This window comes from Neoarius graeffei, chromosome 28, assembly GCF_027579695.1.
Source record: "Neoarius graeffei isolate fNeoGra1 chromosome 28, fNeoGra1.pri, whole genome shotgun sequence".
Lineage (NCBI taxonomy): Eukaryota > Metazoa > Chordata > Actinopteri > Siluriformes > Ariidae > Neoarius > Neoarius graeffei.
The window spans coordinates 13,166,330-13,186,274 of record NC_083596.1 but is presented as its reverse complement, the minus strand read 5'-3'; the positions used below and the strand labels follow the sequence as shown (position 1 = coordinate 13,186,274).

General features: G+C 41.1%; 1 protein-coding gene and 2 non-coding genes across 4 annotated transcripts; all 3 read right to left on the bottom strand.

Moving 5' to 3' along the window:
• Nucleotides 1–2,778: 2,778 nt before the first annotated feature.
• LOC132875706 (THAP domain-containing protein 1-like) lies at nt 2,779–19,758 on the bottom strand. Of its 2 annotated transcripts, XM_060912678.1 has the most exons (5): nt 19,617–19,758; nt 11,424–11,459; nt 9,667–9,702; nt 6,648–6,960; nt 2,779–3,986 (listed from the first exon to the last, which is right to left on the bottom strand). In XM_060912678.1, exons 4-5 carry the CDS (start codon nt 6,847–6,849, stop codon nt 3,127–3,129), a joined length of 1,062 nt encoding a protein of 353 aa, XP_060768661.1. In that variant the 5' UTR covers nt 6,850–6,960; nt 9,667–9,702; nt 11,424–11,459; nt 19,617–19,758; the 3' UTR covers nt 2,779–3,126. The 2 variants fall into 2 exon arrangements, with proteins under 2 accessions (XP_060768661.1, XP_060768662.1); XM_060912679.1 differs by lacking the exon at nt 9,667–9,702.
• Nucleotides 9,852–9,986, bottom strand: LOC132876191 (small nucleolar RNA SNORA57). Its single transcript, XR_009651927.1, has one exon. It is a non-coding gene; the product is annotated as a small nucleolar RNA SNORA57 (small nucleolar RNA).
• Nucleotides 14,555–14,689, bottom strand: LOC132876190 (small nucleolar RNA SNORA57). Its single transcript, XR_009651926.1, has one exon. It is a non-coding gene; the product is annotated as a small nucleolar RNA SNORA57 (small nucleolar RNA).
• Nucleotides 19,759–19,945: the final 187 nt, after the last annotated feature.

The window sequence follows — 19,945 nt, the reverse complement described above, 5'->3', positions numbered from 1 at the left end:
AACTCAACTGTTCTAGGCTAATTTGAACCCAAGGAACAACTTGGGATGTGTGCCAAAATCGCTATCTGGGGCGAACAGGCCGAAAATTACCAATCCAAGATGGCGATAGCTGCCGGTAGCCATATTGAAAATATCAATTTTTGAACCAGTCGTTACAGAAGTATGTGCAACACCTCATTTTATGGGTTTTGGGGTATGGGGAATCCATCAGTGTCATTATTTTCATGATTGAAGGAAAAGGGAAAAAGCTATGGTCAAGGGCAATGTTTAAAAAAATAATAATTAGCCAAAGTTACAGTTTCACGGAAAACATGAGAAAAACAGAATAACCTTAAGTCAAACATGGAACTGGAAGACCTATGCACATAATTTAGGAGAGTATAAGAAAGCAAGCATTTGATTCATATAAGGAAATTGTATTTTCAATCATACTATTACCAATGGAATGTTAACTTAACCCCTTCAATGCCCTTGGATGAGTCATGTACATCATGAAATCTTTTACCGCTGTGCCTTATGACACATGCTACTCGTCATAAACACCTTTTATGTACCTTACATGGCACATTACTTTTACTTCACAATGGCACATATGAATTAGTCAATGCCTAAAACATCTGTCATAAGGCACAGCGGTCAAATGACGTACATGACTCATCCAAGGACATTGAAGGGGTCAAAGTGAAAAACACTTTCACTTATTACTTTAGTAGGCAGCAATATCTTGAGAGCCTAAATGTTTAACAACCAACAATACAACCTTTAACATCATTACTGTTTATGACAAACCATGGTCAGGAACATGAGTAACCATAATACTATAATACTGGCAGCCATCTTGGATTGGTAATTTTTGGCCTGTTCGCCCCAAGTTGTTCCTTGGGTTCAAATTAGCCTATAACAGTCGAGTTATCCTCTCCTAAATTAATGTGCGTACATGTCCAAGCCAGACTAGAAGGCTTTTGGTCATTCAGGTCACTTTGAAAAGGTCTTGCTGCACTATGAGCCCATTCTTTATTCAAAACACATCTCCATGACACAAGACTTGTACAGTGCACTGAAACAAGGAGGAAATCCATTCATTTCTTTATTCATCTTTAGTAGGTGAGGGTCATGGTGGATCCAGGCCCGATAGCAGAAACTGGGATAGGCAGTGGAGTCAGATCATCGTGTTTGAGATGGTAATATACAGAACTATAAAAGGATAAGGAAGCTCATACAAATTCTGACCAAAAAAAAACCAAGCTGGCATTATAGGGAAGCCATAGCCTAATGATTAGAGAAGCAGCTTTGGGACCAAAAGGTCACCAGTTTGATTCCCTGAACTAGCAGGAATGGCTGAAGTGCCCTTGAGCAAGGCACCTACCCCCCAACTGCTCTGGCTATGTTGTGCATCTGGATAAGAGCATCTACTAAATGCCTATAATATAATTTGAATCTCTCTCAGCTAAGGTCAAAATGAAGTACTCTGTCTCAATATTCAACCAAATTATACAGTCAAGTACAAAACTTTGGTTAGAGAGGGACAAGGTATAAGGATAAACCAATGCGTCATGGTCAAGCCTACACTGATTCTACTGTGCACAAAAAAGTTACAGTGCAGACTCACAGGTCTTACACTTGCTGTTAATTACAGGTATACAAGATGGCCACCATACTTATCCTGCAGTCATTTGATGCCCCACTTCACACCTTAAAGGAGAACCAAAGGCAAATTTTTTTAAAATCAAAGTTCTCATTTTAAATATAGGAACGCATTTTTGATCGCTATTTTGTCACTGCTATAGCAAGTTACGAGTGTTGCAAAGTGACCAACATTATCAAAAGACGCGAGGGCCTTCTTTCGAATGCTTACGTAATCAAGCTGGAAGTTGTTTGTTTGATAGCAAAGTCAGGAAAGTTTGAAAAAAGTAAGCAGTAATAGTCATTTAAACTCGTTTTTGTGCAACATTTTGTTTGAAAAGTTTTCAAAATGGCAGCGCTGACACTTCGTTTCGAAGTCTTGCACAAGTCTCATGAAGATCACGCAGATCAGCAACACCTGCCATGGACCAACGAACTAAATGCAAATAGGTCAATAAGTATAATAAAAGTTTAATTGCAGTTAGTTGCCAATACAAGTCACAATATGATGTTACTAAAACCGAAAACGTGAGTAACACGTTAAGAAATACAGCAAGTTTAAAAAATGACTTCAGGTCTCCTTTAGCAATTCAATTGAACAGAGTGCACTACCTTTAAAGTCCTCAAGAGGGCGACAAAAACTGGAGAAAATTCAAACGGAAACTCGCCCAGTTATAAGTATCCCTTACTGTTAAAACACTGAAGAACCCCTGCTCTGCAACAGCTTTAACACCACCAAATAAGCCCCCCAAAACACAGGGAAGATCCAAATGCAAAGGAAACCCTGTTTACACCATTCTGAGCGAGTGCACCTCCCCCAAAAAAAGATAATGTTTGATGCATTGCTTCTCATTCAATGTATAATGACTAAACAGTCTATAAACTTAAAGTTGAGTTTTATTGTACAGAACAATTTTTTAAACAATCAAAATTGACCTTGATGTCACTGGCTTTATAAAAAAAAACCCTCCATAAATTGTGTTAAAATGAAAGTCAGTGTATTGAGAATGGAGTTCAAGGTCTTGGCTTACAAGGCAAAGAAAACAATTCCTCAGACAACTACTGTACATCCATCTTTAGTGATGTGAATTCCCACCTAGTGAAAATCTAAAGATAAATACAAGAGAAAATTTGAAAGCAAAGCAGAAAGACAAGTTAACAAAAATATATCTTTATTAACCAATGTACACTGTACATACCATCGTTTCCCTTTTGCGTATCCAGAGAAACATGCGCGCACATAAGTACAGAACAGTGCAGAGTTTCCCAAAAACATCATGCACAAAGATTGTTAAAATGGTAGAGTAAGCAGCACAATGAACACTCCGAGTTAAGATGCTCTTTAGTGTTAAGAGGCTTTTGGGAAACCCACCACAGTTAGGAAAAGGAAAGGCACCAAATCTGTCTCATGTACACTCAGATTTCGATTCAAGTCCCCATTTCTGTGAAAGTCCAGTCACCATCCACAACCCGACACGCCCTCCGGCTGATCTTGTTCAAGGATCAAACAGTTTTGTACAGGGTTTGCACGGATATCACTTTCCCACTGGAGTACGCCTCATCAGTCGGACTGCTTGGTGAAACGTGCTGCAAGATGGCTGCCTTCAATAAGGGAAACTCCGCCTCCGGGAGCCTGCTTGCCATGACCCGCGTCCAACGGCGAAAGATTCTTGATACTGTCGATTGATGAACTGCAAAGAGTTGGCCTAAAAATTTCTCTGATAGATTGTGGCGCAGCTTCATCAGCGTAAGTAGTAGCTCTTGAGTCGGCTTGAGCGACTGTTTTTCAGTATCAGGAAGAAGTGAGGAGACGTAACTGAATAATAACATGAAGGTCTGTAAATTGGGTAAGCCTGTGAAGATTTTCATTTTATTATCATCAAATTGTGACGTGTCGAGAGTGCGACGTTTCAAGTCGCCTTCTAGTTTGTGAACTTTATTCCGCAGTGACTGACATTCAGCGTTTAAAGATTTAATCTGTTGATGTAATGAGGCGATGTCGTTGTGCGTCTCCTCGGTCTGGACCTCAGTGTCTTGAAATTCAAGATTTAGTACCTCTTCTTTGATGCAACGCACGGTCTCGGGCTCTTCAACATCCTGCAGAGCCTCGACCTCAATTTTGACTTGATTCAGAGTCTCTTCCTCCTTGACTTGATGCACACTTTCTACTCCCTCTTCTTTGATTTGATGCAGGTTCAGAAGAGCTGTAGCAGCTAGTGCTCTACTTGTGTTTTTCTCTGAAACTTCTTGAGCTCGTAGATATCTTTCCAGGTTGTTGATGGCCCGAGTTCGAGCAGTGGTGGATGTGAAACTAAACAAACTTGGCACGTAGTCAGGGTGTAGGGGATCGTCGCTCTTCTTCCCTAAAACAGAGTTTTACTATTAGTCATGTAATACTCATTTATTTACATCTCTCCAGAGGAAATCTACAGTTTCATCCCTTGCAACACTTGATACATGTACCAACTTGGGGTATGAACAAGACTGGCCTTGTCTGTAGAACACAAGGCTCATCATAATGGACTCCCCCCCCCCCCCCCCCCCCCCATAAATGCCAACAAGCTTTAGTTACAGAGTGTAAATAGGCATATCAGACCCTCACTGGCTGTGCTGTGATAATTGTCCATGCAGATGCTCATCTAAGTTTCCAAACCTGTCATTGCTTAATTCTTGAATACCATCAGTAAAAAGCTTCCCTGCTTTCCAAAAAATTCTCTCGTTATGATCTGTTCAGTACTCTGGGAGTAAAAGCAGGTTGAAGGTGGTACAACAGAGCACACTCCTGCTTGCAGGATGTTGGGAAACTGCTGGTGTTTTTTGAGACATGGGAAAGCAGTCAGGCTCTCTCTCTCCTGATTGGTTTCCAACTGGATTACTCATATCAAAACTTGATGTTCTCTCGCTCTCACCGTTTCTGATGAAGTACTCAAAAATTTTCCCATCAACTAGTTTTGATGTTATGATCCACAGGAGACTTTGGAGTTTCCAGAGCTTTACCTACTTATTTTTTTCAACTCAAACTGAGTCATGTAAATAACCACTTTACCCCTTTTCCACCAAATCAGTTCCAGGGCTGGTTCAGGGCCAGTGCTGGTTCACAACTCATTCAACTTGCAAGCCAGCTGAGAACCAGTTTGCTTTTCCATAGCTCGCGGTGCTAAGGGAAGCCACGTCATTACGTCGCTGTATACGTCAGTTACGTCGCTACGTTTGCATAAACCTTGGCGCGAATATCGATGCAAAAACAACGCGGAAGAAGCAGCAGCAGCAACAATAATAAATGACTTCGTTTGTACAGCTGCTGCTTCTCGTCGCTTAAAAATGGTGACCTTTCGCGGTCTTGTTATTGTTGTTGGTCTTAACTCCACCCCCCGACGTAAGTGGTTCTTTCCTCTGGCCCAGCAGAGAGTTGGTGCTAGCCTGGAACCGGTTTTTCTGGCCCCAGAGCCAGTTCTTTGTCAGTGGAAACAGAAAACCTGGTTCCAAACTAAGCACTGGCCCCAAACCAGCCCTGGAACTGCTTTGGTGGAAAAGGGGCATTTGAGAATATAACTAGTTGTTCTGATGAAAGATATTGAGATCTTCGTGATCGGAATGATCTTTTAAAAAAACTGGAAGTCAGAAATGCAAGAGTCAATTTCAGTTCAATTAATTGGAGTTGTTTACAGGATGTGGCTCACAGTTTGAGGTTCGCCTTGAAAACTGGGAATATTTATATTCTTTCATATAAACACTCTGCAGCCCTGTGATGACCTGGCGACTTGTCCAGGGTGTACCCCGCCTTTCGCCCGTAGTCAGCTGGGATAGGCTCCAGCTTGCCTGCGACCCTGTAGAAGGATAAAGCGGCTAGAGATAATGAGATGAGATGAGATATAAACACTAGTAGGCCCTACTTTTGAGAAAGACAAAGGTCTACAGAGCACAGAGGAAATTATAAATAATTTGAGCGTACCAATTTAAAACTTTTACTCAATTAGCATAATTAACACCAAATACCAACCTGGATAATTTGTTTTTACTAATTTCAAACTTTGTATTCAGTATACAACCTTCTGATGTTCTGCATTCACTTCTGAATTCAATGAGAACCGTTTTAAGCAATTTGGATTGAATTTTCATCTGATATGCCCAATATAAATGAAAGACACGAGGTATTTAATTTCAGTGGTTGACAAAATATGGACGAATCAGATTATGGATTCACGGAAATCAAATGATTTCACGGCTCAGTCACAGATTTTAATACAGATGCATCACGGATGCTCGCAATTTACAGATTGGTCACGGATTTCGCGTCACACGCTGCGGAACATTGACACGTCAGGAAGATCATTTCCACAGTGACGTTATCTGCCGACGGTAGCTGCATGATTGAGGTAGAATCGCCAGATAAAGTTGAGCCAATACACAAAATTCAGCAGAGGGGTCTTTCGATAACAGATGTAAAACATCTAGACTATACAGAGAACTCTAAAATGCCATTTTTTTCTAATGGGGGTGTGTGTGAAGTTTACGTATTTCACCCAGAGATTGAATTTGTATGTTAAAATTAAAGTACTAAATTAAAAGTAAACCATTTCTATATATTTCACGGAAAATATCACATCCATGAATAAAAAGATCCGTGCTTTGTATATTTATTTTCCATGAACGCAAGCGAGATGAAGCTATGGAATTTACTTATGAAATAAAATCTTCCCGCACATGTTGGATGCCAGAATACCGGTGTGTTTAATTGTAGGAAATGGTTCCATCCGAGATGCCAGACTGAAATTTCTTTTTAAAACCAAGTTTAAGAAGCCTAAGTGTTTGGACTACCGAAGTTCATTATAAAAATCTTTTACTTGTAGGTTCACTTTATTAACTTACCATTTCATTTTAACTAAATATCTTTGACGGAATCACAGATCCATGTTTTGTACTACATTTTATTTTCCGTGAATTATCCGTATTTGGTAAACAGACTAATTTCATTGAGTCAACAGTGTACAATTTATTCATTTTTTGCCAAAAACCCAACATACCCGATACAAAATGGCAGCTGCAAATCCACGCTTCGGTGCCTGGATTCCAGTTCTTCCTGCGAAGTGCACTGATCCACTGGTTTCTCTTTTCTTTGACTTTTGGCAGTCTGTAAAACGACAGCTCAGAGTTCTTGCTGAATCTGTTTTTGCAGTCAATCGCACAACAGCTCTTTCCCATTTTAGATGGGTTACGCGTTTTCATGGCACTCAAGCTGCCGCACAGCAAGTTAGACCTTCTGCCACTTAGCTGGTATAACCGCAGTGACCGCCACCTTCTGTGAGGTCACATGATGCTATAGTTCTTCATGGACACCTAAAAGCAGGAAAATTTCTGCATTAGTTATGGCTCATGTATAGTTTAAAACCCTCTCCGTGTCCAAAATCACTCGTTCACTACCCCTTACTCACTATACAGGGAATTACTATATAGAGGACATACAGAGGACTATATAGTGAGCTCATTGGTAAAATCTAACACTTTGACACTACTCCGCTGCAGCCATTTACGTCATTACTGTAGCGCAATTAAAGCGTGCCAGATCAGTCGGCTGGTGGGTTTTCAAAATTTAAACCCCCCCCCATGCATGTATTTTTGCAATAAATCCACGTTATACTGAGCGCATTTCCCACATCAATCAATACAAAGTACCTGCATCTTTCACTTCTTTAAATCAAAGCTGAATCCGTTCTTCTTTGCCACTGCCTTTTATTAAAGGAGAACTGAAGTAATTTTTAAACCTGCTTTATTTCTCAATTAACGTCTTACTAAATTACGTTTTCAGTTTTAGTAACCTTATCATGACTCGTATTGGCAAATAACTGCAATTTCATATTATTTATCGGCCTATTCGGTTTTTAGCCATGTTGAATTTAGTTAGTTTGGTCCACGCAATCTTCACGAGACTTGTGCGAGTCTTCGAAACGTCAAGTGTCCGCCAGGTGTCAGTGCCACCATCTTGAAAATTGTTTTCAAACAAAATATTGCACAAAAACGAGTTTAAATGACGATTACTGCTTACCTTTTTCAGACTTTCCTGATTGCTATCAAAACAAAAAACTTCTGGCTTGATTACGTCAGCATTCGAAGGAGGGCGCGCGCGTCTTTTGACAACATTGGCAGATGTCGGTCGCTTTGATTTCAGGTCTCAGCGAGTCTTGTTTATGGCCACTGCTTTGACATATGGACTGATATTACAGAGCATATTTCAAACGCTCATAACTTGCTATAGCAGCGACAAAATAGCGATCAAAAATGCATCCCGATATTTAATAAAATTAGAAAGAATTCTGATTAAAAAAAATTGCCTTCAGTTCTCCTTTAAATCAAATGAGGCTTTTTATGAAATCAAACTTGAGGATTCAACAGAAGTGAATCAGCTGATCGATTCAGTCCATTCCCCGCTCTGAACTGTAACTTATTCTTGTATTTTATCAGTCATGCCATTTTAGCCTATTTTTAATTGTACTTGAATGTCCGATTATAATGGAGTTTCTTCCTCTGTCCCTTCACCCCAATACACCTTTTCTTTCAGCACATGCATGATGGAATATATTGCTTGGTTAGTGACCATCGGTTGGACACGACTTTTTGTGATGCATTGTGGGATACTTTGAGTTCACTATATAGGGTGTAAGAATTCTCACTATAGAGGTCTTGCATGTGACGTCACAGCCGATTCAGATTGTAACAGACGCCATCTTGTCGGTCAAATGCCATATTTCCGCCTTCTACTTCTACCTCTTCTTCTGGAAAACCCTACTATATACAATTCTACTACAACAGCTGCGGCTACAAGCTCTCCCTACCTGTGCACGTTTATGTTGTGTGTATTTTTGCATGTTGTTCGTCTGTACCGGACTTCAATATCCACTACAACCGTATGGACTTGCTGGACATTGGTTTCCAGCAGAAAATGACGGTTTGTAGCGATTTCCATCGCATGCACAACATTCCGGACGAGATAGCGAGACCAGCGGGGTCTCCGTGGATTGTTATCAGGTCTGGCAGGCGAAGGAGGTGGCGTCAGGAGAGGAAACAAAAGCGAGGCTGCAGAGCCGGCCTGTTGACTAAGCTCAGAAAACAGCCACTCAAATCTCCACTGCCAAGCCTCTATCTCTCCAACGCCAGATCCATGGTAAACAAGACGGACGATTTGGAATTACAGCTGGAATTACCTTATTCTATTCTCGGCTGGTCAGTGCTATACTAGATACTACTGATATATCTAATATCAGTACTAGTAATACTTAAGTGATTGACCCATCCAATGAGGATTGTTATTTTCTTGTTTACAAGATGCCACATCTGAGGGCAGCTCACAAATCCTGAATTTCTGTAAAGATAACTGTCCAGAGATTTATAAGCACGCAGTGCTTCACCACTGAACAGCGAGGGAAAGTTAATGAGGTAATTATACATGTTTGGGTATTCCACCTCTGGCAGTTCCATATCCACTGACACGGTCGTGAAAACTACGTCCGGTAATCGATAAGGGTCACTAATCTGTAGGTCGTTTATTTTAGACATGTATCTAGTTCTGTTCATTAGAAAAATGAGCCGTGTAGTCCATCAGTTGAAATTTATCCATTTTGTACACGAGTGCAGCAGTATTCAGCGGTGTTTTTTACCGACAAGATGGCGGCTGTGTACTTTCCGGTCACGTGACCGCAAGATCTCTATACATTTGGACAGCATTACAAAATGGCACACTCACTATATACTGAGTAGGGAGCGATTTCAGACACAGGGTCAGTAAAACTGTATCAGTCTGATAGCTGGCACAAGAAACCACAATTCATGATTCCAGCTATAGCATGACAGGATAATGTGCCTCCTTAGATTACACACACGGGCACAGGAAACCCCGCGTGTGCCAATATGAGGAGGGCGGACTTGATATATACACGTAAAGTTCTTACCAGTCCGACAACTCGGGATGCAAAATCAATCATCTTAAAAAAAAAAAAAAAGGCAGCAGTGAAAGGCTACGGAATTAAACAAGGAACAAAATTGACTTACATGACACTGATGTAGCATACATTCACCAACTTCTCCCTGAAATAGATGAAATGCCACACAATGATCAAATTAATGAATCCTTAAGAGATTTCTACACAATCATTTAATAACATTTCAGACGCCCTTTTCCTTTCAACCATAAAACAGATCCATTATAATTACTGTACAGTCCATGCAACTGCAACACATGTACCAGTGATTGAGGATAGGACCAGCTGATGGGAGCATGCTGGTACCGAAGACATAGCACTGGAAATCCTATTCCTCCATACATACACACACAAGTACTGAGCAAACCACGTGCATGCCAAGAAAGGAGGTTTAAAGGGATCGCATGAAGTCGTACACTGAATTTCTACAAAATGCATTCGAGTCACAAAGGGTCAATTTAACAATAGTATAACAAACAAAAAGAAAAAAATTGTCAGTATATATCCTTTAAAGAGGAAGTAGGCTTATTTCCCAAGGCTCTCTGCAGAAAAATATCTGAACCCAAAAGCATGATGCAACTTAATACAAAATCATTCAGATTAAAAAAAAAAAAAAAGCCAAGGCCATCCTTAAAAATCCGTTTCCTGTCCACCGGGTGGGCAAAAAAAAAAAATTTCAGTCGGGAGGGAGGGATTCATTTTATTTTTTTTTTATTATATATGGATGGATAAGAAATCGCAATGCTGTGTTTGCTTTTTCTTTCAGTACTTTTTTTATTACAAAAGCAGACATTTAATAAAATAGTTTAATCAACTGAAACTTGTACAAAAACTTTAACTTAGCATTTTAAATGCTGACTGCAACATTTGCAAAACTTTTACAAAAGGTACTTAAAATGTCCGACACACGGACTTTTTGTAGTTCTAAATCGACCGTTAGGCCTAGTTCGGATGAAATTACACTATTAAAATGATCACTGAATGATTTGTTTTTCTGAATCTTTATTTTGTTGTTCGCTAGAATACCATTTTGTGATTTCACACTTCAGCAAATGTTTGAAAACTCCGGATCTCCTTCCTTCATGGCGGCTGCCATTTTTTTGTGCCGCACGGCGCATGCGCAGAGCTGATTCGACAGGGCTTTCCACAAGCGCCGGCTGCCGGCCACACAATTAAGTCCAGCCGGCTACTTTAATGACTATTTTTGTAGCCCACAGGCTCTAAATATTAATTTTCGATTTTAATAAAATTAAATGTTTATCTAATGGACTGACAATAATGTCAAACTGAACCGTTGATCAAGGGAGAGTAACTCATCCGCTCTCCGACATGCGGTGTGCGCGCGCACTCAGCTGCGTGAATGTGTCATGCACCGAAAATAGATTTACAAGCCAGGAACGCCTCATGATGCAATACGCAAGAAAAGAAAAGATTTACTGCCATTTTACTTTGTATTTGAGTAAAGTGAATAAATAAATGGTCTGTGGAAAATACATTTAACCCTGGGAACTGCGTGCACAGGAGTTTATTTTGTGTTTACTCCCCCCGGCTGGCTACTTATTTGTCATGGCTGGCTAGTATGAGCCTTAGTGGAAAGCCCTGGGAATGCGCAAATGTCAAGTTCGATTTTAGATTTACGAACCCGAAAAAAAAGTAAAAAAAAAAAACGGCGTTAAAAAAAAAAAAAAAAAAAAAATTCAGCGGCACAAACGGCACTCACCCGGCCGGTGGACCGGAAACAGAACATTTAATAATGGCCCAAAAAGAACACCAAACAAAGCAGCAATGAAAGGCTACGGAATTAAACAAAGAACAAAATTGACTTACATGACACTGATGCAGCATACATTCACCAAATTCTCCCTGAAATAGACGAAATGCCACACAATGATCAAATTCATGAATCCTTAAAGTGCATATCCTGGACCAATTTCATTTTTTTTTTATATGAAAGTATGCCCCTTTACACACTCATCCAGAAAGGTAATTCTGCACAAGGCCATCTGTCTACAGCAGAAAAAATAAAAACAAAACACGTCTGGAAAAATCCCAAGGGAGTCTGGAGCCAGATTCGTGACGTCACGTGCAGATCCGCCAGCAGGCTGCGAGAGCTTTGTACGGTTTCAGTGCACAGCCTGTGTACACCAAGTTTAGCAGCTAGCGATTTTGCACTGAAATATGGAATTGTCACCTGAGCTTCTAAACCAGACCTGGGCATTTTACGGCCCGCGGGCCGCATCCGGCCCTTTGGTTCATTCTGACCAGCCCGCGTAAGGTTAATTAGAAATTACAAAATAAATGTATTCTCTGAACTGAATGTGCATTGCTTTTATTTTGAAGTTGTGTTCAACAAAAACGCAATGCGCGCGACATGAAATCACCCGAAACCTAATCCCGCGATAACTACTTCCGTACTTTGTCCAGACCAACCACAAACTTGTACGTCATCCTTCAAACGGTCCAGCCAATCACAGTGTGATGTCACCAGCAGGCGCCGGAGCCCGAGCCGATCTGTAGATCTGATGCCTACACCGAATCAACGTTGTTGCGAGCAGATCACAAGACTTTAGCCCCCAAAATGTCCACAAAAAGAAGGTAGATGCCGAATGCAGGGCTTTCAACAAAACATGGACTGCTAAGTATGTTTATGTGAACAAACATTTTCAGTGATGAAGTTGAACAAATCCAGGTATAGATCCTCTCACCGATGATCATGTCAGCTGTGCTTCGCATCTCCACCTCAGACATTCAACCTGACTCTGATGCACTCGGTAAAGACCAACAGAGATTAGATTTCTCTCACTGAACAAATAAAAAACTGAAACACCAAATGAGGTGATTAGACTACAAATGCGGGCATCATTATTATAATATGATGCATCTTGCTTGATATTTGGAGTAGAAAGACAATATTGTGATTGTGTTTTGGGGTGAATGTGACTGAAAAAAAAAAAAAAAGTACAAACGTTCACATTTTGTTAATCATTGTTTTGGGAAATTTGAATAAATTAAATTTTTTGTAAGGCAACCTCGTTTTTTTCCATACTCTTACCAGTCTTAGCAGCTTGTAAAAACAATGTTATTTACTGCTTTATATAAAGAAATACAATTAATATTATGCAGAATTTAGTTCAGCCTTTTGGTCCGGCCCTCCACAAAATTCTGTTTCTCATGTGGCCCCATGGAAAAAATAATTGCCCACCCCTGTTCTAAACCCATGGATTCATGCATCAATGCTCATCTATCTACGGCTTACATAATTTTCTAATTACTATAATGTATTTATATATTTCTTCATGTAGAAGAGTACTGGCTACTGTAGAAGAAAGACTTCATAAGCTACACACATGGAATCGGCTAAGCAGGGTTGTATATACATTTAATGTGTGACCGGTCCCAAGATCTCCAGCCCTGACACGCATATCCCTTAATACATATGAAGTATTATCACTCAGCACTTTCGTGTTGTTTACTTTTGTACGTGTCAATAAATAACATGATCGATGTACCACATACACAGGAACACCTAATTTAGAGTATAGTCGCTTATTTCTTACCCTGGAAACAGTCAGCTGCCAATTTTCTTGGACTTTTTCTCGGCTCTGCTTGGTCCTCTGCTTTTTCCAGGTGCCTCGCACGAAGCGCTCCCATTTCTCTCATTGTCTGGTCTTTTTGAAAAACCGTGAGTACTAATCCCATCAAGATTGGTGTTGCTACACCCTCCTACGATACATCTGTTAACCATTTTAATAATTATGTGATAACATTGAAGAAATTTGCAGAAAACCACCAGGTTGTTCTCAAACAAACCAGCGCTGACTAGTAGGGCTGCACAATTAATCGAAAATCACGATTTTGGCTGCCACGATTAAATTAAAATCGCAATTTATTTCCATTTAAAATGCGAGCTCTGCTGTATATCTGATCAAGCACTTTTTGACCAATACTCCGCCAAACCATTAGGGGGCAAACCGACGCATGTAAGGTTTCATTACTCCGCCTAAATAAGCAAGCAAGCCAAGTGCAGCGTTGCCAGATTGGGTGGTTTTAAGTGCATTTTGGCGGGCTTTGAACATATTTTGGGCTGGAAAACGTCAGCAGCATCTGGCAACACTGGCCAAGTGCGCAGAGCTTCAGTGCAGCGGTATCTTCAAGGGGTGATAGCGTGAGAGTAGGTAACAGATTGAGGTGAGAGAGAAAAGCTAACTATGTCGGAACAACAGACTATTTAGCACTGGAGGCAATGTTGTGACCTGCCTTCGCTCATGTTTAAAGCCAGAGCATGTTGATAGGCTGGTCTTTCTAGCTAAAAACTTGTAGGCCTCAGTATAATGCTATGTAATTGTTGCAATTGAGTTTTCAGTTCCTTCACCCTTTGGTAATTTCTTGGATAAATTTCATTTATTTGTCATTTGGAAATCAGAATTTCTCTTAAATTTCATTCTGCACTGAAAGCTGTTCATATTGTTTGAATATAGTGAAATAAAATAAGTGATTTCCCTAACATCAAGAATAATCGTGATTAATCGCGATTACAATTTTGATCAAGATAATTGTGATTATCATTTTTTCCATAATCGTGCAGCCCTAGCGCTGACGTAGGATTCAGAAGGAGGCGTCCCGTGCGTGACGTCATGAAAATCAATGTTTGCCGGGAAATCCAAATGCCACGTTTTTTCCGAGGTGGACCAATCCGCCTCAAATGGCTTGATTTCAGCTGAATTTTTCTGGTATTGTGCAAGGTAAAAAAAAAAAAAATTGCAGAGAACGCAGAATGTTACAGATATTTGACCAAAGTTTAATATGAAATAAGAATTACATTGATCTTGCTCCTGAATTTACCAAAGATGTGCACTTTAAGGGATTTCTACGCAATCATTTAACATTTCAGACGCCCTTTTCCTTTCAACCATAAATCAGACCCATTATAATTACTGTACAGTCCATGCAACTGCAACACATGTACCAGTGATTGAGGATAGGACCAGCTGATGGGAGCATGCTGGTACCGAAGACATAGCACTGGAAATCCTATTCCTCCATACATACACACACAAGTACTGAGCAAACCACGTGCATGCCAAGAAAGGAGGTTTAAAGGGATCGCATGAAGTCGCACTGAATTTCTACAAAATGCATACGAGTCACAAAGGGTCAATTTAACAATAGTATAACAAACAAAAAGAAAATCAGTATACATCCTTTAAAGAGGAAGTAGGCTTATTTCCCAAGGCTCCCTGCAAAAAAAAATCTGAACCCAAAAGCATGATGCAACTTCTAAAGTTATAATGGCTGCTCTGATTGAGCATGCCACTGACAGTCGGAGGACGATTGGGGAAGTAATTCTTCTATTGTACAAGGTCACACAGGCGATTCAAGAGTTGGCAGGAGAGGAAGAGATTGAGGCCCATGCATGCAAGAGCCAGATGCATCCAAAGCTGAAAACGTGGCCTTTTGAATAAGACAATAAGAGATCTTCGCTTCAAACGATCAGCTTTCCATTTCCCCAGGGGAATAATTCTTTTGGCTATTCAGAGGCTCCAGATGGAATAGTGTAGTGCGATACGTTTGCATGCTACAGGTGTCACAAATCATCCAGGTATAGACCATTTGCACATGACCCATGACCCTCTCCGATTTAGCCGTGTCCACCATCTTTATGGAAGAACACACACATAGCAACAAGTACCTTCATATGAAACGCTGCAAATTTGCACAGTTATCAGCTGCTCAAACAATTCTGCTCAGGCTGGAGTCAGACTGCTTATGGCCCTTTTCCACTACCCTTTTTCAGCTCACTTCAGCCCGACACGGCTCGCGTTTCGACTATCTAAAAACAGCACGACTCTGCTCGCTTCAGCCCTGCTTAGCACCCAAAACTCACACGGTTTTGGAGTGGGGCTGAAGCGGGCCAAACCGAGCTGAGTGAGGCTGGGGGCGTGAGCAGACACTCCCCTGTGCACTGATTGGTGAGGAGGAGTGTCCTCACATGCCCACACACGCCCCACGAGCACGCTGGGATCTGTAATCACCGTAAACCCGGAAGAAGAATTATGAGAATTTCTGAAGCCTTATGCGCCTCGCCTCATCTATACGCTCTTGCCAGTATCTGTTGGCGTTGTCAGTGACAACAAGCCACAGCACCAAGACCAGCAACACTAACGACTCCATGTCCTCCATGTTTATTGTTTACTCTCCAGGTCGTGAGACTACCGCTTAAAAGATCACTGATGTCACTGTTTGCGCCGCCTAACGACATCACCTGACGTCCACCCACTTTCGCTAACTCCACCCAATGTGTCCACCCACTTCCAGCCAGCACGATTCAGCGCGGTGGTAGTCGAAATGCAACTCCAATAGCCCCGCTCAGCTCGACTCAGCACGGCACGGCTCAGCCCGACTCAGCCGCGTTTGTAGTGGAAAAGCGGCAATAGCTTACCCACTTAAAAATGCGAGAAAGACTCCAAATGGAAGCTCTAACCTGTAGACGATAGAAAATGGCTTGCAAATCTGAACAGATCGGACCCAAGAGACCAGCTACAAATATGTACAAGTACGTGCAGATCATTTCATAAAGGGTAAGTTTATATTTGTACCATTTATGTGAACCATAGACAAAATGTATATAAAGATGTGACATACTGCAAGTGATATACATGCAAGTGCTATGCCAATTTATATTGCGGTTACAAACGCAGAGCACAAAGGCCCAGTAAACCGTAGGTAGATGAGCTCGGTAAAATGCTGCCTTAGAAGACGTCAATGAGATTGTTTTTTTTGGTTTGTGTAACATTTGCCCACATCAGGAACCTACTAGATCCTTACAGTAAACTTGTGCTAAACGTGTGCATGCTTTCATCTGCTTCCCAGTGACAAAGCTAGTAGTTAAAGTGCATATTCTGGACCAATTTCTTTTTTTTTTTAATATATGAAAGCATGTCCCTTTACACACTCATCCAGAAGGGTAATTTTGCACAAGGCCATCTAGCCTGGGCCCGCCCATCCTAAGTGTGACGCAACACAAGGGCCTGTTGCGAGCCTAGTCTGGCCAGGCAAGCTATCTCCAGCTCTTCCAAGCTCCCGAAAAATCGGGAGCCAATCAACTTTGAGCATCTCCAACGGCCCTGGGTAGAGGCGTGTTCAAGGCAGTGACGTAGTAGAACTGCGACCGGAAGCCATAGATTGTTTACAGAATCTATGCCGGAAGCGCTTCATTCACTAGAAACATTACGAACATGAAGCAGCGGCAAGCCTTTGACAGCGGTAGATGCTGTATTGAAAGCATTCACCGGGAAGTTCTTATTGAAAACGGAGCAAAGAGCAGCCCTGGAGGTATTTATCTTCTTCCTGTTACTCAAGCAGTTTCCGTCGCATCACATACGTCAGAGGAAAGAGTGATGTGATTGGTTTAAGCTTCATCACAGCCTTTTCTGGCTTCGACCAGTAACAAACAGGCATTTCAGGGAGGCGGGTCAACCAAGCCTTTGGAAAACGGTTGGGCTTAATATCTTTGCCAGACCAAATGCTCGCAGAGCTTTGAAGTCACGTTAGCCAGACTACAAGGCCATCTGTCTACAGCAGAAAAAAAAAAAAAGTCTGGAAAAATCCCAAGGGAGTCTGGAGCCAGACTCGTGACGTTACCTGCGGAAGCACCAGCAGGCTGCGAGAGCTTTGCACGGTTTCAGTGTAGACCAAGCGCTCCCATTTCTCTCATTGTCCAGTCTTTTGGGAAACAAGGAGTACTAATCCCATCAAGACTGGTGTTGCTACACCCTCCAATACATCTGTTAACCAATTTAATAATTACACGATAACGTTGAAGAAACTTGCAGAAAACCACCAGGTCATTTTCTCAAACCAGCGCTGACGTAGGATTCAGAAGGCGGCGTCCTGCACGTGATGTCACGAAAATCAGTGTTTGCCGGGAAATCCAAATGCCAAGTTTTATCAGAGGCGGACCAATTCGCCTCAAATGGCTTGATTTCAACTGAATTTTTCTAGTATTGCGCAAGGTAAAAAAAAATAGCAGGGAACGCAGAATGTGACAGATATTTGACCAAAGTTTAATATAAAATAGGAGAATTACATTGATCTTGCTCCTGAATTTACCTGTGATGTGTACTTTAACACCAGGTAATTCACACTCTGCCACATCTGTACATCGTCTTCATACTCTACAGCAGGGTTTCCCAAAGTGTAGTGCGCGCACCCCCGGGGGTGCGCAAACTGCCACTAGGGGGTGCGCAAGATAAAAAAATTTAACAGCGATTTTTAACTCCTCTTCTACGCCGTAACGGTTCTGCAGTAGTTTGTGGCTTCATTCATTCACGATGCTCAACTGGTTGAAATCGGCAAAACTAAATGCCGATCGGCAACTAAACATCCGCAAAGACTGGGAGATGTTGAGAAAGATTTGAGGCTGAGACTGTCTTCAATTATCCCAAACATCGGAGAGCTCTGTGCCAAGATGCAGGCCCATCCGTTGCATTAATATTGGTATGTATTTGGCCAAATGGCATTGATCTTTATCTGTTCCTGATATGCTCCTTAATTGTTGTATCTCTTTAAAATGCATATGTTCATAATTATCATTGCAATTTTTACTGTTATATGTTAACTTTTTTGCAAATTAAATTCATTCTCAATTCATTTTCATAACCTTGTAATGACTGGGTTGTGTTGCTAGTGTTTTAAACACGGATGAAAATCATATTTTCCCCATATCTGGCTGGTAGACTACATGCCTCGATGTGATCTCCCTTTGTAATGAATTTGCGCATTTACCGTGTTGCAACGTTTTAAAACTGTTACATTTCAATCAAATTCTATCTAATTCAAATACGAGAGCACATATGTTAATGTGATTCGATGTTCTCATTCGAGCACGACGTGCTGCCTTTGTAAGAAAGCTTTGGTGTTTTTTTTTTTTTACTTTTGTGGTTTTCTGCAGGTGTGGCAAACGATGTTTGTTATCATTTTAGCATGATTAAAGATGCTGCCTTTATAAGAAAGCGTGTGTTTTTTGAAACTGGGGAACTGGGGGTGCGTCAACCTGGTTGGAGTATAGAAGGGGGTGCACGGCCAAAAAAGTTTGGGAACCGCTGCTCTACAGCATTGCTGTATGGATCCACCCATGAACATTCTTTTATCTTTTCCCTGTATCACCCCTTGTCACTATTACTCATTTCAGGATGCATTTGTGAAAAATTAGTTCGCCAATGTACTCTCCTTGGTCGCCATCCCACAAAGATGGCAGGCAGAATAAAATCGGAGAGCAGCATGGGAGATTCGTGACGCAAGGGCAAATGGTCTATGGCTCAACTGCTATTAAATGTTGGAAGCCATGGTCTAATGCTTAAAGCAGCAGGAGGTTTGGAACCAAAAGGTCACTGGTTTGAGTCCCTGGATCAGCAAAGTACTGCTCCCTGCCATCAATGTAAATGTAATGCAACAGTATGGAAGGAGTATTTGGATGCAGCCATGGTCTGAAGTGAAGACTACTAAAGCTTGCTGAAGATTTGAGTCTTGGTTGCTCAGGGCATAATTCAGGACTGGAGGGAGAAGAGTCATTTTAAGCCTTAAACTTGGATTTTTTACTTCATACTAGGACTAACTCAACAGTAGTTTAAAAAAAAAAGGAATGAGAAAAGGCATTAACATTTAAGCGTCTCCAAAGTTACTCGTTTCTCTCAATATAAGAACATAAGCTTCATATTTGAGAAATGAAGCGACTTGGAGAACATAAAAGCACTAGCCAAAACAAAATGGCGGCCATGAGGACCAAGAATCAGGCTCTGAAACCACCACCACCACCACCACCCTACATCAGGTCTACAATTATACATTATAGAAAAGTTAAATAAAATTAGACAAGACACAAAAAGTACCACAACAACCCAGAAACATCACTGAAAACAATAAACATAAGTTAGGATTAACTGAGTACAGTCTGCGCATGCGCAGCCCCCATTCAGCCACCCAAAGTCTCACACTGCCTTCAATAAACGACTACTCGCTTACCGTTTAAGATATCCAAGACATTATTATGATTACTATTTCATCAACCGCCTCCACATCATCTCCGGACGATCATAATGCAGCACCTCATCAGTACCAGTCTATAAACCTTCAAAATAACCACCAGCAACGCAGCTCCATAGAAAAAGACCGAGCACAGGCACTTCCTTTAGTATTTATATAAACTTTGACGTCATCATCGTGTCATATACAGCAACCAATCATCGAGCGTTGTTTTATATATGAATCATTATTAAACATTTAAAACCATTGAAAACATTTAATATGCACTTTACTTAAAAAAAATCTAACGACTTCAATGTATATTAAAA

Coding starts and splice junctions, on each gene's coding strand:
- LOC132875706 (XM_060912678.1), bottom strand. CDS start 6,849: ATGAAAACGCGTAACCCATCTAAAATGGGAAAGAGCTGTTGTGCGATT. Junction 3,987..6,647: donor CAGCTGCCATTTTGTATCGG/GTATGTTGGGTT, acceptor ACTCTGTTTTAG/GGAAGAAGAGCGACGATCCC.